We start from the raw sequence: 19,936 nt of genomic DNA on the forward strand, positions 1-19,936 counted from the left end.
TTAGATTCTGACTTCAGGTGTTCACTTATCTTAAAGTGTTACTAAACCCAGAACCTACAGTCACTATATCTGATCTCCCGCGATACACAGAACATGGAAATCCAGTTATTTTAGTGAATATAAATGGCTAAATATGTTTTCTCATCAGCAGTATATAGCAGTCTTGTGATTTCTATCAGTTCCTGGTGAAGCTTGTAAGAGGAGTTTTCATACTGCACTGAGCTGTCCTATGAGGCTGCAGGAGTCCTGACCCTCTGTCTGGACATGTCTGGACAGTGCTGATTGGCCCTGTGCTGATCGCATGCACTCTCCCAAGAAAAAAAAAAAAACCTCTCTCGCAATACACATCAAACTGAGCATGTGTCGTCTGACTCTGAAGGCTTTGTCTTATCCGGCACTTGTCCAGGGGGACAATGCAGGGAGGGGAGGATCTCTGCATACAGGATCAAGCAACCTTTTTACACAATGCAGAAGATTAACCCCTTAAATTCCACAGTGAGTATAACAAGCATGCTTTACTGCATATACACACTGATTTCACGATTTTGGGTTTAGTAACACTTTTTAAGTTCATTCCTGCCCATAATCTGTTTATTAACATTCCTCTGCCTGCTGGGGATTAGTTATTAAAAGTCCCACTTCATTGAGAGTCAACAGCTGACACTTTGTGTGGCTACTGGCTTCCAATACTGGCCATCACCAACAGCTTCAATCCCCACTCACAATTCGGAACCAATCAGAATGGTTCTAAATAATGTTCTCGCTATGTAAGCTATGACATATTATGTCAAATGCAGATTGAAGGCGTCACTGAAAGGAAAATAGAAGCCTCCATGTTTCAAATAAACACTGCCACCTTAAGACCCCTTTCACACTGGCAGAGTTTGCCAGTGGATCCACCTACTCAGCAGGGGATCTCTCCGCTGATCCCCACTGAGCAGGCAGATGACAGGTCCGTATCCACTGCGCTGATGCAGAGCAGACAGCCCGCGTTCCTATATGGGCGGTCGGATGGAAACAGGCTGTCTGTCCATTTCCATCCAACTGTCATCTGATTCGATCCACCAGACCGATGGGGAACTGTTTTTTTAGCAGAGAGGATCGGATCAGATGAACGAGGGATGTCAATGGACACGTCTGTTGACATCCGCCGTTTCATAGAGGGCAATGGATGGTCGGATCGGGTTTGCCTGAAAAACTGACAGGCAGACCTGATCGGTCCATGTAAAAGGGGCCTAAAGTACTAAAGTCACATTTATGAATACATTAAGTAAAATTATTAATCATCGACACAAATTTGGTAATTAGTATAGTTAAAATATTTTTTCTTACTTTGAAAATGTGTGCATATCCTCAGGCCATCCCTGTAGCTGCAGCTTCTTCTTCTTCCCCTTTTTTTTTTTTTTTTTTCAGCGCTTCAGAACAGCCAGCGAGTTAGTATTCCATGAATTTTCTGCGGATTGTAGAAGTGAAAAGACTCATCCCTGGGCACGCGTTAGAGGTTTAAGGGAGGGAGATGACCACTGGGTTCTGCATAGCTATGCAGTCTGTCCTTCAGTTGCTTGATTAAAATGGAACTCCACCCAAGATCCATTTTAAGTCCCCCTCCCCTGCCACATCTCATTTTGCTTGGGGGGGGGGGGGGGGGAGTGGGTACTTAGTCTTGACAGATGCCCACTTCCTAGGTTCTCCTCTTCCCCTCCCTCCCCACAGTCTTCTGGGACACATCACAGGTCCCAGAAGACTGTGGGACCATTTACAAAGCACAGCACAGCTTGCGCATGTACAATGGGCAGCCAGCTATGAGGCCAAAAGCAGCATAGCCGACTGCACACAGTTAGGATGCCGGCCATGGGAACCCGAAGGCTAGTGAAGAATCAGCCCGAGTGAGGGCGGCACTGAATCCCTGAGCAGGCAAGTGTCCTTTTATTAAAGGTTAGCAGCTACAGTATTTGTAGCTGCTAACTTTTAAATATTTTTCCAGAGGGAACCTCTTAGATCTGCTCCTGGAACAATAAAGCTACTTTCACACAGGCATATTTGCGCTAAAAGTAGTGCCTGTAAACTGCTTCTTCTGCAGCCCCAGTGTGAAAACCCGAGTGCTTTCACACTTGGGCGGTGCGCTTGCTGGACAGGAAAAGTCCTGCAAGCAGCATCTCTGGGGCGGTGCGGGAGCAGTGTATACACTGCTCCTAAACTGCCCCTGCCATTGAAAACAATGGGCACCGCTGCCAAAGTGCTTCGGCAGCAGCACTTTGCGGGCACTTTTAACTCTTTTTGTGCTGCTAGCGGGGGTTAAAAGCGCCCAGCTAGGGTCAGAAAAGCGCAGCTAAAATGGCGGTTAATGTCAACGTGGCCAGCGCCCCAGTGTGAAAGTGGCCTTAGCAACAACTAATCAGCAAAACACAGCTAAAATCTGCCCCATCCAATGGCCAGCAGGAAAGGGCATGCCAAGGATGTGTCCTCTCACTTGGGCTCATCACTTGCACTGACAATCTCTGATCTCAGTGCATCCAGAGTGGCTACAATAGAAAACATGGAGGGAGCAGAATGCATTTTCCACACAGGCATAACGGAAATGACTGCGGATCGGGGTCACTGGTTTCTAAAAGTATACATGTTAATGTTAGAGCCCATTCACACAGGGGCAACACGACTTGTAGGCGACTTGAGTCAGGCAACTTGGACACGACTTGAGTTAAGATCACAGCGCGACTTGGGACGACTTCAAAACGACTTGTGATGACTTCAAGCCCGACTTGGGACGACTTACAAGTCGCCCCAGGCCAGGCGACTTTTGCCGAGGCCAAGCAGAGAATGAACTCAAGGGGGAACTCCACGGCAAATTTCTGAAAAAAATTTGGCGTGGGTTCCCCCTCCGAGAGCATACCAGGCCCTTAGGTCTGGTATGGATTCCAAGGGGAACCCCCTACGCCGAAAAAACGGCGTGGGGGTCCCCCCCAGATCCACACCAGACCCTTATCCGAGCACGCTACCCGGCCGGCCAGGAAAGGGGGTGGGGACGAGCGGGCGGCCCCCCCCCCTCCTGAGCCGTACCAGGCCGCGTGCCCTCAACATGGGGGGGTGCCTTGGGGGAGGGGGGGCGTGCGGCCCCCCACCCCAAAGCACCTTGTCCCCATGTCGATGAGGACAAGGGCCTCTTCCCGACAACCCTGGCCGTTGGTTGTCGGGGTCTGCGGGCGGGGGGCTTATCGGAATCCGGGAGCCCCCTTTAATAAGGGGGCCCCCGGATACCGGCCCCCCACCCTATGTGAATGAGTATGGGGTACAATGTACCCCTACCCATTCACCTGTGGAAAAAAAGTACAAAAAAAAAACACAACACAGGGAAAAAATATTTTATTGCACAGCTCCGGGGGTCTTCCGTCTTCGGGGGTCTTCTCGCCGGACTCCTCCGCTATCTTCTTGTAGCTCTTTTACTAGCGGAGGAGTCCGGCTTTCTTCCTCCCCGCCGCCGGCCTCTTCTCCCGACTTCGGGGGTCTTGTCCCCCTCTTCGGTTCTTCTGCCGGGCCACCGCGCCTTCTTATAGCTCTTTTACAGGCGGTGGCCCGGTCTTCTGTCGTCGCCGCCGCCGCCGCCGCCTTCCGTTCTTCTTCTTCTTCTTCTCCAGGAGATGTTGACACGACGCTCTCTCCGGCCGGAATGCCAGAGCCGCCCTGCGCTGCCACTTATATAGGGACAATGGGGCGGTGTCACATGGGTTGATGTCACATGGGTTGGTCACATGGGTTGATGTCACATGGTAAGGGGGCGGGGTCACCATGTGACATCAACCCATGTGACCAACCCATGTGACATCAACCCATGTGACACCGCCCCATTGTCCCTATATAAGTGGCAGCGCAGGGCGGCTCTGGCATTCCGGCCGGAGAGAGCGTCGTGTCAACATCTCCTGGAGAAGAAGAAGAAGAAGAACGGAAGGCGGCGGCGGCGGCGGCGACGACAGAAGACCGGGCCACCGCCTGTAAAAGAGCTATAAGAAGGCGCGGTGGCCCGGCAGAAGAACCGAAGAGGGGGACAAGACCCCCGAAGTCGGGAGAAGAGGCCGGCGGCGGGGAGGAAGAAAGCCGGACTCCTCCGCTAGTAAAAGAGCTACAAGAAGATAGCGGAGGAGTCCGGCGAGAAGACCCCCGAAGACGGAAGACCCCCGGAGCTGTGCAATAAAATATTTTTTCCCTGTGTTGTGTTTTTTTTTTGTACTTTTTTTCCACAGGTGAATGGGTAGGGGTACATTGTACCCCATACTCATTCACATAGGGTGGGGGGCCGGTATCCGGGGGCCCCCTTTATTAAAGGGGGCTCCCGGATTCCGATAAGCCCCCCGCCCGCAGACCCCGACAACCAACGGCCAGGGTTGTCGGGAAGAGGCCCTTGTCCTCATCGACATGGGGACAAGGTGCTTTGGGGTGGGGGGCCGCACGCCCCCCCTCCCCCAAGGCACCCCCCCATGTTGATGGCACGCGGCCTGGTACGGCTCAGGAGGGGGGGGGCCGCCCGCTCGTCCCCACCCCCTTTCCTGGCCGGCCGGGTAGCGTGCTCGGATAAGGGTCTGGTGTGGATCTGGGGGGGACCCCCACGCCGTTTTTTCGGCGTAGGGGGTTCCCCTTGGAATCCATACCAGACCTAAGGGCCTGGTATGCTCTCGGAGGGGGAACCCACGCCAAATTTTTTTCAGAAATTTGCCGTGGAGTTCCCTCTTGAGAGCTGATAATTCTGTCAAAGTCGCCTCCGTATAAACGGAGATCCGACTTGGAGGCGATCTCCATTGAAATCAATGGGTACCGGTCGCCTACAAGTCGGATAGAAGTAGTACAGGAACCTTTTCTGAAGTCGGAGCGACTTCAGTAGTGTGCATTAAGACGGCTCTCATTCACTTACATTGCTTTTTAAATGTTGTCCGACCTGAGGCGACCTGAGGCGACTAGGGGCGACCTGAAGTCGGATCAGGAGTTGCCCCTGTGTGAATGGGCTCTTAATGTTAAGGAAACCACTGAGAATTGAAGCTAGACGTAAATATGTAATTTCTGTTTTTTTACATTAGTTTATGCTTTAATATAGTAATCCATTATAAAAATGAAAAAAAAGACAATTTTTTAGTATGGAAAAAGTGTATTTATTCAAACATTAACAAAAATCTTACATGTCCTTAAAAATATTAGATACACAGAACAGTCACAAGTTATTGGAACAGTAATTGATGCATGCTGACCGTAGCTAAATATGGCCTGAGCATCTAGGAATCTGTGGGATCTGGTCCTGAAAGGGTTAACCAACAATTAATATACTCTGTATTAGTGGCCTTCTAACATCTATTTGCTATGACAAGATTAGACATTTGACATTATGACAAGTCAGATAAATGCTGGTTCTGCCTAGTGTGCCTAGATTCAGTTATATAGACCATAAAAATCAAATGATATCATTATATTAACAGAAAATGTTTGTTTTTCTCCGCTTTAGACAGGAGTATTTTGCTGGACCATCTTTCAGGTAAGATCTTAATTATCATAAATATATACCCCCCCCCCACACTTCAGACCTTGTAAGAGCTTAGCTCTGATTGTGTGCACAATAGTGACGTATTTGTACTAAGTATACTCATTGTACATGGGGGGGGGCTTTTGATGTCCCCCTATCTGGGAGTAGAGGATGGAGACATAACAGCCTGCACATAGAATGCATACACTATATTGTCAAAACCATCAGGACAATTGCCTTTCGCGCATGAATTTTAATGGCATCCCAGTCTTAGCCCGTAGGGTACAATATTCAGTTGGCCCACCCTTTACAGCTATAAGAGCTTCTCCTCTTCTGGGAAGGTATCCACAAGGTTTAGGAGCATGTATATGGGAATGTTTGACCATTCTTCCAGAAGTGCATTTGTGAAGTTGGACAAGAAGACCTGGCTCGTAGCCTCTGCTCTAATTCATCCCAAAGGTGTTCTATGGGGTTGAGGTCAGGACTCTGTGAAGGGCAGTCAAGTTCCTCCACCCCAAACGAGCTCATCTATGTCTTTATGGACCTTTCTTTATGCAGTGCTACGTAGTCATGTTGGAACAGGAAGGGGCCATCCCTAAACTGTTCCTACAAATTTGGGAGCATTAAATTGTCTAAAATTTTTTGGTATGCTGACGCCTTAGGAGTTCCTTTCATTGGAACTAAGGGGCCAAGACAAACACCTGAAAAACAACCTCACACTATAATCCCCCCTCCACCAAATTATTTGGACCAGTGCACAAAACAAGGTCCATAAAGACATGCATGAGCAAGTTTAGGGTGGAGGAACTTGACTGGCCTGCACAGAGTCCTGACTTCAACCAAATAAAATACCTTTGGAATGAATTAGAGCAGAAACTGCAAGATCGGCCTTCTCGTCCACATCAGTGCCTGACCTCACAAATATGCTTCTGGAAGAATGGTCAAACATTCCCATAGACACACTTCTAAACCTTGTGGACAGCCTTCCCAGAAGAGTTGAAGCCGTTATAGCTGCAAAGGGTGGGCCAACTCAATATTGAACCCCTTGCCCTAAGGCTGGATTCACACCTATGCAGTTTTAGTGTTTTTTGCATTTTGCAGATTTGCACTACAGTCCATTTAACATGATTTCCTATGGAACACGTTCTGTAGTGCAAATCAGCAAAATGCAAAAAGCACTAAAACTGCATAGGTGTGAATCAGGCCTGAGACTAGGATGCTATTAAATTTCATGTGTGTGTAAGGCTGGATTCACACCTATGCATTTTTAGTGCTTTTTCCATTTTGCAGATTTGCACTGCAGTCCATTTAACATGATTTCCTATGGAACACATTCTGTAGTGCAAATCTGCAAAATGCATAGGTGTGAATCCAGCCTAAAGGCAGGTGTCACAATACTTTTGACAATATAGTGTACGAGTAGAGATTTCTAGATGTTTCTGTGATCAGAGGATCACATGACCAGCCCAGTACACCCCAAGTATTGAGTACATGTGCACCCTACAGCTCCGCAAGTGTGCCTAATACTTATTATTTAATTATATATTATTTTATTAATTATTATTATTTAATTATTCTGGCAATTATTTGATTGAAAGTTTGTAAATTGTATAAAACAATGCATGTAAATAAGACATTTTACATTCAAACTTTTACTTTAATGCCACGTACACACGATCAAACAATCGGGTGGAAAAGTCCGGCAAACTCAAGTCCGCCGGACAATCCCCCCGTGTGTAGCCTCCGGCATACTTTTTTGAGCCGAAAGTACCGCGGGAGTATCATCGGGAAGAGGCCCCCCCTTCCCCAAGGCACTCCCCATGTTGAGGGCACGCGGCCTGGTACGGCTCAGGAGGGGGGGCCGCTCGCTCGTCCCCCCCTTTCCTGGCCGGTCTGGGTAGCGTGCTCGGACAAGGGTCTGATGTGGACCTGGGGGGGACCCCCACGCCGATTTTTTTTTTTTCAGCATTGGGGTTCACCTTTAAGTCCATACCAGGTGGCAGGGCCAGCGACTACGGCTACCTGGAGACCCGCTAGAAATGAGCAGACTTTTCTCCGCGTGTGTGGACGAGTCCGTTCATTTCAAAAGTAGAGCGGATAGTACGGCGGACTTAGTACGCCGTATTAGTCCGCTGAAAAATTGCCGTGTGTGGGCAAGTAGCCCGTTCGGAAAGTCCGACGGATAGTCTGGCGGGAAGTACGCCAGACTAAGTCCGTCGGATAGTTCGCTACGTGTGTACGCGGCATAAGCCTGTGTTTGGCTACTTTCTCACCTATACTGTAACTATGCTTTGTGAATTAGGGCCAAAGTAGTTTGAAAGATAATTTTTGGTGAAATATACAGGCTTACCTTGTGTTATATTTTTATTTGCAGACCATAAATTTCAGCCTTATACCACCAATTGTCAGAACAGCCTACATTGGAGTTTGTGCATTTTTGTGGACCACATTTCTCTGCTATATCCGAAACAGAGACATTGACCAAGTGACAACCCGTGTCCTGCAATACGTCCCAATCATGGGCAGTAAAACAACGGCACAGACAGAAAAGGAAGATGGAAGCAAGTCTCCTAAATAAGGAAGAAAAAAATAGTTTTTATTGTGAAAAAAACTTGAGGTGCATTTTGGGAACAATATTTATGATATATTATGTTTACAATGAAAATGTAAACATTAACTGAATGTATGTTTTTTTTTTTTTTTTTTTTTTTTGGGGGGGGGGGGGGGGGGGGAGGGAATAGTTTTCATTATTTCCATTATTGAACTGTTTGGATTGGTCTTTTAAGGTGCATGCCAGTCAAAATGTAAAAGCTGAACTCCGGGACAAGCAGTTATTGTCTAGTCCTGCATATTCTTACTTGAATCTTGGTGTGCTTCAAACATTTCTACCAGATCTGTGCAAAACTTTGCCTCTATGAAGGAGGTTTCTGTAATAAAGACTGGTCACTGTGGCTCTCTCTGCTTGTGCAGGGAGACAGGTCTTGTCTCTGCCCCCTCCTGTTGTTTGTTGTTGCAGCCTGGAATGGGAGGAGCTGATAGGCCCCTCCCACATCTCTGCTCAGGCTATGTACAGCACAGGGATGAGGTCATTAACTTTTACAAGGTAATATCTAGATTTCAAAAGGCATTTTGTGCACACACAAAAAACAAAAAAAAAATTATATATATATATATATATATATATATATATATATATATATATATATATCTCTTTTGTGGATATAAGGAAATATATTTAAAAGTTTTCAGGCCAATTATGCTTAATTACGATTAAGCTAATTACAAACTTATTTCACAATGGTATCGCACCCCTTCCATTTTACACAGATTTGATGCACCACACCCTAATAAATGCTGGAGATGTCAAGAGGCACCAGGTGACCTCCTACAAATCTGGTGGTCCTGCCCAATTATCCAAGTTTTTTGGATGCAAGTCTATAAACTAATCGAGAAAATCACCACAGATGCGCTGGAATACTCAAGTGCACAAATTCTTTTATATCTCCAGAAACCAAATGATACACCATACTTTAAATCACTAGCTATGATGCTAGTCAACGTAGCCAAAATGTGCATACCCCCTCTATGGGGCACACCTAGAACACCCTCTATTTCTGACTGGTATAAAAGAATAAATAAAATTGCAGAAATGGAAGAACTCATCGCGTTTTCCCGAAATTCTCCACATAAGTTCTTTACTCTCTGGGCTTGTTGGATCCACTGAGGATCAATTGAGGAATACCTTCAAAAGATGCGCATCTAAATACCCCACCCCTGCACACAAACGACCTTAGGTTGTATACTTAAACCCGATCAACCAGCTGCCCCTAAGCAAATTAAGAAACTGATGACACAAAGGACATCATCACTACACAAAGGGAAACTCCTTATACTCTCCCCAAAGAGTTACACACAAAAGTAATAGTTTTACAATCACAGAATCAACATCCATAACACGTCTCTAGCGGCCTTTCTCACTACCCGAACCCTCTATCCCAAAACTTCCCACTATCCATGCCCACTCCCCCATCCCCTATATAACACACAAACCAGATTAAGTTGGTATGGTGTGCTGGACACACACATACGTCTATGAGCAAACAACTACACTACAGATCATAATTCCCCAAAATATCTCACACCAAAACTGACATATAAAAAGCACATTTTGGGGCAAACCGGAAGCAGTGAGGTCAGTGAAAATATTCCACATGTCACAAATCATCGGGCTAAAACCTCATTACTCCCCCCTCCAGAAACATTAAACCAATAGCCATTATACATATACTGATCACAATGCACTAACGTTCTGAATGTATTAACTACGGATTAGATGAATGTCTTGCTTACGTTTGACCAATGTGATCTAGTCATATCTTTACAATTGTATCATTCTCACTTGTTTTTGATGTATTTGTACTTCTCTCTTTTTATTCAATAAAAAGAATTCAAAGGAAAAAAAAAGTTGTTCTTGCATGCTGCAGCTTGAAAAAGCTCAGTACAGCATTTTGTTGCTGATTTCAAATGCAGCCCATTGTTTATGTGCCTGTATACACAGGCACAAAAACAAGCTCTGCGTATGCTTGAGAAAAAAAAATTTTAAAAATCAGCTTTCCCGGTCGGTATTTTGCACAAATATGAGCATAAATACTAATGAGTTTTCCGTATTGTATGTATTGTGTGCGTAAATGCGGATATACGCGCAAAACAAATGCTGATGCTCAAACATCAAGACACCTAATGCCGTGTACACACGACCAGACTTTTCAACAGACTTGGTCCAGCGGACAATCCGATGGACTTTTCAGCTGAGGTCCGCCGGACTTTCAAATGAACGGACTTGGCCACACACGATCACTCCAAAAGTCTGACGGATTTGAACTTGATGACGTAGAATAAGGAAGTTCATAGCCAGTAGCCAATAGCTGCCCTAGCGTCAGTTTTAGTCCGTCGGACTAGCACACAGACGACCGGATTTTTCGACTGGACTTGAGTCTGTCGGAAAGACTTGAAGCAAGTCTTATTTCTAGGTCCACCGGACTTTTGGGAAGAAAAAGTCTGCTGGAGCCCACACACGATCAAATTGTCCGACAGATTCCAGTCTGCCGGACCAAGTCTGTCAAAGTCCGGTCGTATGTACGCGGCATAAGGCTACATTCTCACAGGTGACTAGCACTAATACAAATGATAGTGGCAGGAATCACCAACAGCCACAGCTAGCTGACCTGTGATTGGAGTGTGCAGGGCTTGGGGGCCGCAGCTAGCCACTCACAGATGGCAGAAATAGCTGCAGGAACTAGAAGATTCCTGCTGCTGTCATTCGCATCAGAGCTAGTCACCTGTGTGAATGTAGCCTAAGACCCCTTTCACACTGAGGCGGTTTTCGGGCATTTTAGTGCTAGAAATAGCATATGTAAAGTGCCTGAAAACTGCCTCCCATTCATTTCAGTGTGACTTTTCCCACTGGAGCGGTGCACTTGCAGGACGGTAGGAAAAGTTCTGCAAACAGCATCTTTGGGGTGGTTTGGGAGCGCTGTATTTAGTGAATTGAAATGAATAGGCAGCGATTCGGAAGAGCCACAACACAGGTGCCGGGAGCTGACACACATTGGTGTCTCCTTAGCAGCTGGTGGACCGCCTCTTCTAAAATAAAAATAAAAACAATTGCTTAAAATGGTAATAACCCCCAAAACAAAAAAGTAATGTATTGCAGCTTACCAATCCTTAACCACTTGCTTACTGGGCACTTAAACCCCCCTCAGTCCCAGACCAATTTTCAGCTTTCAGCGCTGATGCACTTTGAGTGACAATTGCGCGGGCATACAACACTGTACCCAAATGAAATTTTTATCATTTTTTTCCCACAAATAGAGCTTTCTTTTGGTGGTATTTAGTTACAGCTCGGAGTTTTATTTTTTGCTAAACAAACAAAAAAAGATGCAAAAAAAAAAAAAAAAAAAATCATGTTTTAATAGTTTGTTATAAAATTTTGCAAACGGGTCATTTTTCTCCTTCATTGAAGTGCGCTGATTAGGCGGCACTGATAGACTGCATTGGTGGGCACTGATGGGCTGCATTGGTGGGCACTGATGGGCTGCATTGGTGGGCACTGATGGGCTGCACTGGTGGGCACTGATAGGCATAGTTAAGGCGGCACTAATAGGCACAGATAAGGCGGCACCGATGGGCACAGATAAGGCGGCACTGATGGGCAAAGATGGGCACAGATAAGATGGCACGGATAAGTGGCACGGATGGGTGGCACGGATGGGCACTGATAGGTACCACAGATAGATGGGACTGATGGGCACTGATAGGTGGCTCTGATAGGTGGCACTGCTGGGCACTGATGGGCGGCACTGCTGGGCACTGATGGGCGGCACTGCTGGGCACTGATGGGCGGCACTGGGGTGCAGCACCTTTGAGGCAGATTGGGTGGCACTGTGGGTGGCACTGTGGGGTGGCACTGTGGGTGGCACTGTGGGTGGCACTGTGGGCACTATGGGCACTGACAGGGGGCACTGACGGGGGGCACTTACTTTTTCTTTTATTTTACTTCAGGATGGCACTGCGGGAGGCAGGTGGGCACAGGCAGGTGGCAGGTGGGCACATGTATTGATGGCCGTGATCGGGACTGATGTCCCGATCACGGCCGCCGGTGATCGGCTTTTTTTTTCTCTCCTCGCGCTGTCAGCGCGAGGAGGAATAATAGCCGATTACCGGCTCCGTTCTATCACATGATCAGCTGTCATTGGCTGACAGCTGATCACGTGATAAGGGGTCGGGATCGACCCCTTACACGGATCGGTGATCAGGCGAGTCTCACGGACTCGCCGATCACAGAGCGCGCCGCGCGCGCCCCTCAGGGGGCGCGCAGGCCGCTCGTAACCAGGACGACGTCAATAGACGTAGTCCTGAAAATGTAGGTCCGCGCTAATGCCGTCATTTGGCAATAGCGCGGATCTGAAGTGGTTAAATGTGGTTGCTGCATTCGTTTTTAACCACTTGCCGCCCGCCCTATTACAAATTGACGGCGGCAAAGTGGTTTCATAATCCTAACCGGACGTCATATGACGTGATTAGGATTATGAGCCGCTGCGCGCCCCCGGGGGCGCGCATCGCGGCGATCGTTGTTGCGGGGTGTCAGTCTGACACCCGACAACTACGATCTCGGTAAAGAGTCTCCGACGGAGACTCTTTACCATGTGATCAGCCGTGTCCAATCACGGCTGATCACAGTGTAAATGGGAAGAGCCGGTGATCGGCTTTCCCTCACTCGCGTCTGCTCCTCTGACAGGGGGGGTCTGTGCTGATCGATTATCAGCACAGCCCCCCCTAAGGATGCCCACACTGGACCACCAGGGACGCCACCAGACCACCAGGGAAAAGGTAATAAAAATCCATAATCCTCCCTAGACCACCAGGGTGCCAGTCAGCACAATGGGTGCCAATCAGTGCCCATAATGGATGCCAATCAGTGGCCACAATGGGCATCACTGATTGGCATGCATTATTGTTTGGCACTGATTGGCATCCATTACTATAACACCGATGCCGCCTATGAGTGCCCACCTGTGCCGCCTATGAGTGCCCACCTGTGCCGCCTATGAGTGCCCACCTGTGCCGCCTATGAGTGCCCACCTGTGCCGCCTATCTATGCCCACCTGTGCCGCATATCCATGCCCACCTGTGCCGCCTATCCATGCCCATCCGTGCCAGCTATCAGTGCCAATTTGTGCCACCTATCAGTGTCCGTCCGTGTCGCCCATCCGTGTCGCCCATCCATGTCGCCCATCAGTGCCGCCTATCAGTGCCACTTCATTGGTGCCACATTGGTGCCCATCAGTGCCACCTTATCAGTGCCCATCAGTGTAGCCCCATCAGTGCCCATCAGTGAAGGAGAAAACGTACTTATTTACAAAGTTTTGAAACTGAAACAAAAAAAAACATATTTTTTTTTCAAAATTTTCGGTATTTTTTTATTTGTAGCGCAAAAAATAAAAACCGTAGAGGTGATCAAATACCACCAAAAGAAAGCTCTATTTGTGGGAAAAAAATGATAAAAATTTCATTTGGGTACAGTGTAGCATGACCGCGCAATTGTCATTCAAAGTGCGACAGCGCTGAAAGCTCAAAATTGGTCTGGGCAGGAAGGTGTTTAAGTGCCCGGTATTGAAGTGGTTAAACCTTCTTTTTTTTCCATTTTTCATCCAGTGATCTAGCCAGTAACACACTTCCTGTCTTGGGCTCCATTCAAATTTGTGCGACTCCAAGGTTGCGCCAACTTTGGAGTGCAACTTTGAATGGGTGGAACTTGGATATGACTTTGGCTTTGACTAGTGATAATGAACAACTGTTGCACACAAGATGCATTGTATAACATTCAGGTACGACTTACATGCAACTTCTGAGGGTTACCATTAAGGCTGGGTTCACATATGAGCCGCATACATCTCACAGCAGGAGTTCGGTGCGTCCTGGTTCACCGTTTCAGGCCTGATTTCAGCCCGAATTTTGGGCTGAATTCAGATCTGAAACGGATCAAAAGACAGACCCACTGCAGAGATATGTGAACCGGCTCCATAGAGAGTCAGTCAAAATCTCCTGCTATTGCGAATTGGATGTAGGTATCTCGCATCCAATTCGCAATGGTGTGAACCTGGCCTCTGGTCTGACCCTCAAGTTGCATGAAAGTCGGACCAAAGTAGTGCATTAACTACTTTTGAAGTTGTTGCAACTTTAATGCACTCATATATGGTTATCATTGGAAAACATGGGGAATGACTTGTCATGCAACTTTGATGTCCAAGTGTGAATGGAGCCTTAGGTTGTCTTCACTCCACTGGAGGTGCAACCAAGACACCTTTGTACAGCATTGTCAGCCTGAGGTGAGGGTAATATTAAATTAGCAGTTTTAGATGGACTTAAAGTGATTGTAAAGGATTATTTTTTATTTTTTTTAAATAACAAACATATCATACTTACCTCCACTCTGCAGCTAGTTTTTCACAGAGTGGCCCCGAACATCCTCTTCTGGGGTTCCCCAGTGGCTCCTCCCCGCATCAGATAAACCCCTAGGAGAAGCGCTCTCCCGGGGGAGTTGCCTTTGTGGGCACACTCCCGAGTCCATCATTTGTGTCCATAGACACGAATGCTGGACTCAGCCCCGCCCCTGGGTCATTGGATTTTATTGACAGCCGCAGGGGTCAATGGCTGTGCTACTATCAATCTATCCAATCAAGAGCCGGGACCCTGTAGAGAGAGGAGATGAAGAGGCTCAGGTAAGTAAAACTGAAGGGCTGGGGGGGGGGGCTGCCAGGTGTTTTTTCACCGTAATGCATAGGATGCATTAAGGTGAAAAAACACAAGGGTTTACAACCACTTTAACAAAAGAAATCCAAACTTCAGCTAACTCTTTATAAGCAGTTACAACAAACATATTTTTTCGGAGCTGGTGACCATGTTTTGTTAATGGACTGTTTGACTGTCTCTGGTGGCAAGAGGTGGTACTACCAGACAACTTCATTGTAATGGTGGCGCTGGATGGTCACATGTGAGGGGCTGGAAACTCTTCTGGTACAAAAGTGGTTTGCTGCTCTCCTTTGTCAGCTTTGGAGCTGGTAAGTGCAGCAGTTGTGGTCACAAGTGGTAGCGTGGTTTCCTACAAAGGTGGAAGTCACTGACACAAGTGGACAAAGCTGATATTAGCCAACTTTCTGGTTCTCCAGTCCTTCCCAATGTTAAATGCCATGCAGCATTCACCTGTTCCTTCTGCCAACCTCCACTACAAGACACAGCAATGCCACTGAAGTCAGTGGGAGGAACCACTGGAAGTTGTGGGGGATTCAGAAAGGGGTTGGAATTCAGATGATGATTGCTCTTTATTTTTGTTTAATATCCTTTTAATGTAAATTTCCAAGGAAACATACAAATTACAAAACAGTGCAGTGTACATCTGTACATGCAATGGTAGCAAATAGAATACGAATAACATCAGCATATACAGTGGTTATAAAGAGTCTACACCCCCGTTAAAATGTCAGGTTTCTGTGATGTAAAAAAAAAATGAGACAAATAATATGGTTGCATTAGTGTGCACACCCTTAACTACTTGCCTACTGGGCATTTTCACCCCCTTCCTGCCAAGGCCAATTTTCAGCTGTCACGCTTGGAATGACAATTGCGCAGTCATGCAATATTGTACCCAATAGGGATGCCTCGAAATTTCGGCCGCCGAAACATATCGGCCGAAAATGCCCTTTTCGGCAATTTGCCGAAAGAGAAAAACGGCTGATAATGGAGCCAAAATGGGGCGTGGCCTGGGTGGGGATGGGGCTCCGCCCCTGGTGCTGCCCATAATGGGGGTGTCCTATAGCACAGGAGAGCCACCTCCGCCGCCTGTTTGATCACAGCGCCGGGAACATCACAGCTTTCATTTCAATAGCTGTGTGTTCCCGGCCACGCCGTCACACACAGCCCCTCCCCCTTGTCCTGGCACTTTGATAGACAGATTACCCGCAGGATTGGACTGATGATCTGTCTATCAAAGTGCCCACCCAAGGGGGAGGGGCTGTGTGTGACGGCACGACCGGGAACACACAGCTATTAAATTGAAAGCTGTGATGTTCCCGGCGCTGTGATCAAACAGGCGGTGGCGCCCCTCTCTTCCCTTCACAGGCTGGCTGCAATATGGGGCACACTGGCTGCAATATGGGGCACATCTCCTGTACCACGTCCTCTGTCTCTGACCATCTCCTGTACCACGTCCTCTGTCTCTGACCATCTCCTGTACCATGTCCCCAGTCTGACCATCTCCTGTACCATGTCCCCAGTCTCTGATCATCTCCTGTACCATGTCCTCTGTCTCTGACCATCTCCTGTACCATGTCCTCTGTCTCTGACCATCTCCTGTACCATGTCCTCTGTCTCTGACCATCTCCTGTACCATGTCCCTGACCATCTCCTGTACCATGTCCTCAGTCTCTGACCATCTCCCATACCATGTCCTCAGTCTCTGACCATCTCCTGTACCATGTCCCCAGTCCCTGACCATCTCCTGTACCATGTCCCCAGTCCCTGACCATCTCCTGTACCATGTCCCCAGTCCCTGACCATCTCCTGTACCATGTCCCCAGTCCCTGACCATCTCCTGTACCATGTCCTCAGTCTCTGATCATCTCCTGTACCATGTCCCCAGTCTCTGATCAACTCCTGTACCATGTCCCCAGTCTCTGATCATCTCCTGTACCATGTCCCCAGTCTCTGACCATCTCCTGTACCATGTCCTCTGTCTCTGATCATCTCCTGTACCATGTCCCCAGTCCCTGACTATCTCCTGTACCATGTCCTCAGTCTCTGACCATCTCCTGTACCATGTCTCCAGTCTCTGACCATCTCCTGTATAAAAATATATTATATTTTTTTAAATATGTTTCGGTATCGGTTTCAGTTTTTGGCCTATTGTATTTTTCATTTTCGGTATCGATTTTGGCACCAAAAAACCCATTCGGTGCACCCCTAGTACCCAAATTACACTTTTAGCATTTTTATTCTTTTTACACAAATAGAACTTTCTTTTGGTGGTAATTAATCACTGCTGGACATTTTATTTTTTACAAAAAATAAAAAAAAGTTTTTCTTCGTTTCTGTCAGTCAATTTTGTAAATGAGTAATTTTTCGCCTTCGCTGATGTGCACTGATGAGGCTGCACTGATGAGGTGGCTCTTATGGGCACTGATTAGGTGACACTGATGAGGAGGCACTAATATGCCGCACTTATGGGCATTGATAGTGCTACCTATCAGTGCCACCTAATGGGCAGCACTGATGGCCATTGAAAGGCAGCACTGACTGGCATCGCTCATGGGTACTGATTGGTGCCACTGATGGACACTGCTGGGGCTTTACTGTAATCAGGGCTCAAATTATTTGTACCCGAATACCTGTCCTGGTCTCCCCTGTGAGGAAATGACGCTTAGCGGCTCTCTTCGCCACACACTCTGTCAGTGTGAGGCGAGGAGAGCCGATAAATGTCACTTTCCGCATTTACATGTGACCCACTGTGATTGGACACAGCCGATCACATGGTTAAAGAGCCGCAGCTCTTTACCTAGATCAGGGTCATGCCATGCCCTAGGAACACGGAGCAGCTGACATTGTCCCAGAACAATAGCCGCAACTCTCCTCCATTTGACGGTGGGCGGGCGGCAAGTGGTTAAACTAATACTTTGTTGAAGCACCTTTTGATTTAATTCCCAAGTCAGTCTTTTTGGGAATAAGTCTATCAGCATGGCACATCTTGACTTGGCAATATTTGCCCACTCTTCTTTGCAAAAACACTCCAGATCTGTCAGATTGTGAGGGCATCTGCTGTGCACAACCCTCTTCAGATCACACCACAGATTTTCAATCGGATTCAGGTCTGGGCCATTCCAAAACATTAATCTTCTTCCGGTGAAGCCATTCCTTTGTTGATTTGGATGTATGCTTTGGGTCATTGTCACGCTGAAAGATGAGGTTTCTGTTCATGTTGAGCTTTCTAGCAGAAGCCTGGTATTTGGAACTGTTCATAATTTCCTCTACCTATACTAAGGCCCCAGTTTCAGCTGAAGAAAAACAGTCCCAAAGCATGATGCTGCCATCACTATGCTTCACAGTGAGTATGGTGTTCTTTTGGGGATGTGCAGTGTTGTTTTTCCACCAAACATATCTTTTGGAATTATGGCCAGAAAGTTCAACCTTGGTTTCATCAGGCCATAAAACATTTTCCCACATTCTTTGGGGAGACTTCAGATGTGTTTTTGCAAAATTTAGCCGGGGTTGGATGTTTTCCTTTGTAAGAAAAGGCTTCCGTCTTACCACTCTACCCCATAGCCCAGACATGTGAAGAATACGGGAGATTGTTGTCATATGTACCACACAGCCAATACTTACCAGATATTCCTGCAGCTCCTTTAATGTTACTGTAGGTCTCTTGCCAGCCTCCCTGGCCAGTTTTCTTCTCCTCTTTTCATCAATTTTGGAGGGACATCCAGTTCTTGGTAATGTCACTGTTATGCCATATTTTCTCCACTTGAGGATGAGGGTGTTCCATGGTATAGCTAATGCCTTGGAAATTCTTTTGTACACTTCTCCTGACTGATACCTTTTATAAATGAGATCCCTCTTTCTCTCACCAACAGAAACTAGCCACATAGTTATTTATCGCTGCCAAGTGAACAATACCGAGGGCTTGGAAAAAAAAAATTGTCTAATTCGCAGAGGTAAAGAATACCTTGACGACCCTTTTGATCAACGAGAAAATGTGTCCAACATCCTCCACAACTTCCATACAAAATTTCTTAGTTTATGAGCCCCGTGGTGGTCCTACGCACTCCCTAATCTAAATTCGACTAGTCTAGGTCTCTAAATTTAATTTGACCCCGCCTCCAGCCTGGGGGACCCCCCTTTCTCTTTCCCACTCCCTCTCTGTCTCTGGGCCTCTTGCTTGTTGCACTGTTCTACACCCATCATCCCCCTTCTCCCACCCCCCACTATCCTGCGCGGGGTTTTCCTTTGTTCTCATTTTTTTCTTTTGGTTTTGCTTTTTGTTTTTTCTTTCCCGCTCTGCGGACAACCCCACACCCCCTTGTCTGCTTTAGCCCCCGAGTCTCACGACTCGGGCATAACGCACTGGCCCCCGGCTCCAGCTGGTGGGTCAGTGTCAATCTATAACCTATACCCTCATAATATATGTTTTATTATGTACTTTTAAGTGAACCTCTTTCTCATGCTTTATGTCCATACCCTCTGCGTGGGAATTTGTTATCTGGTTTTCCCTTTTTCATATCTCAATAAAAACATTGTACAAGAAAAATTAGATCCCTCTGATGCTTTGAAAGCTCTATGCAGACCATGGCTTTTCCTGTAGGATACGACTAAGGAAATGTCAGAAAAGACCTACTAGAACAGCTAAAACTTTATTTGGGGTTAATCAGAGGCACTTTAAATGATGGCAGGTGTGTACTAACTCCTATTTAACATGAGTTTGAATGCGATTGCTTAATTAACACAGCTACATCCCCAGTTATAAGAGGGTGTGCAGACTTATACAACCACATTATTTTATTTTTACTCCCCCCACCCACCGATTTCAGTTTGTTTTTCAATTGAGTTGTACAGTTTATAGGTCACATTAACAGTGGAAAAAGTTCTGAAATGATTTATCTTTGTCTCATTTTTTTACATCACAGAAACCTGACTTTTTATATCCACTGTATATGCTGATGTAATTCTGAGAGCACTGTTTTGTAATTTGTAGGTTTCCTTGGAAATTTACAATAAAAGGATATTAACCAAAAAAAGCGCAATCATCATCCGAATTCCAACCCCTTGCAGAGTCCCCCACAGCTTTGAGTGGTTCCTCCCACTGACTTCAATGTCATTACTGTGTCTTGT

At 46.8% G+C, this 19,936-nt stretch overlaps 1 protein-coding gene across 5 annotated transcripts in view; it reads left to right on the plus strand.

The window, feature by feature from the left end:
• The window catches only part of MPV17L (MPV17 mitochondrial inner membrane protein like), a 37,513-nt gene extending 29,312 nt beyond the window's left edge, over window positions 1-8,201 (plus strand). For all 5 annotated transcript variants that reach the window (XM_077457332.1, XM_077457336.1, XM_077457334.1 and 2 more), the window contains exons 4-5: window positions 5,483-5,512; window positions 7,875-8,201. In XM_077457332.1, the coding sequence (XP_077313458.1) occupies window positions 5,483-5,512; window positions 7,875-8,078 (234 nt within the window). In that variant the 3' untranslated portion in view covers window positions 8,079-8,201. The remainder of the gene's footprint in view (window positions 1-5,482; window positions 5,513-7,874) is intronic.
• Window positions 8,202-19,936: the final 11,735 nt, after the last annotated feature.

Source organism: Lithobates pipiens, unplaced genomic scaffold (assembly GCF_037356315.1).
Source record: "Lithobates pipiens isolate NorthernLeopardFrog02 unplaced genomic scaffold, aLitPip1_a1.2 Scaffold_27, whole genome shotgun sequence".
Classification (NCBI taxonomy): Eukaryota; Metazoa; Chordata; class Amphibia; order Anura; family Ranidae; genus Lithobates; species Lithobates pipiens.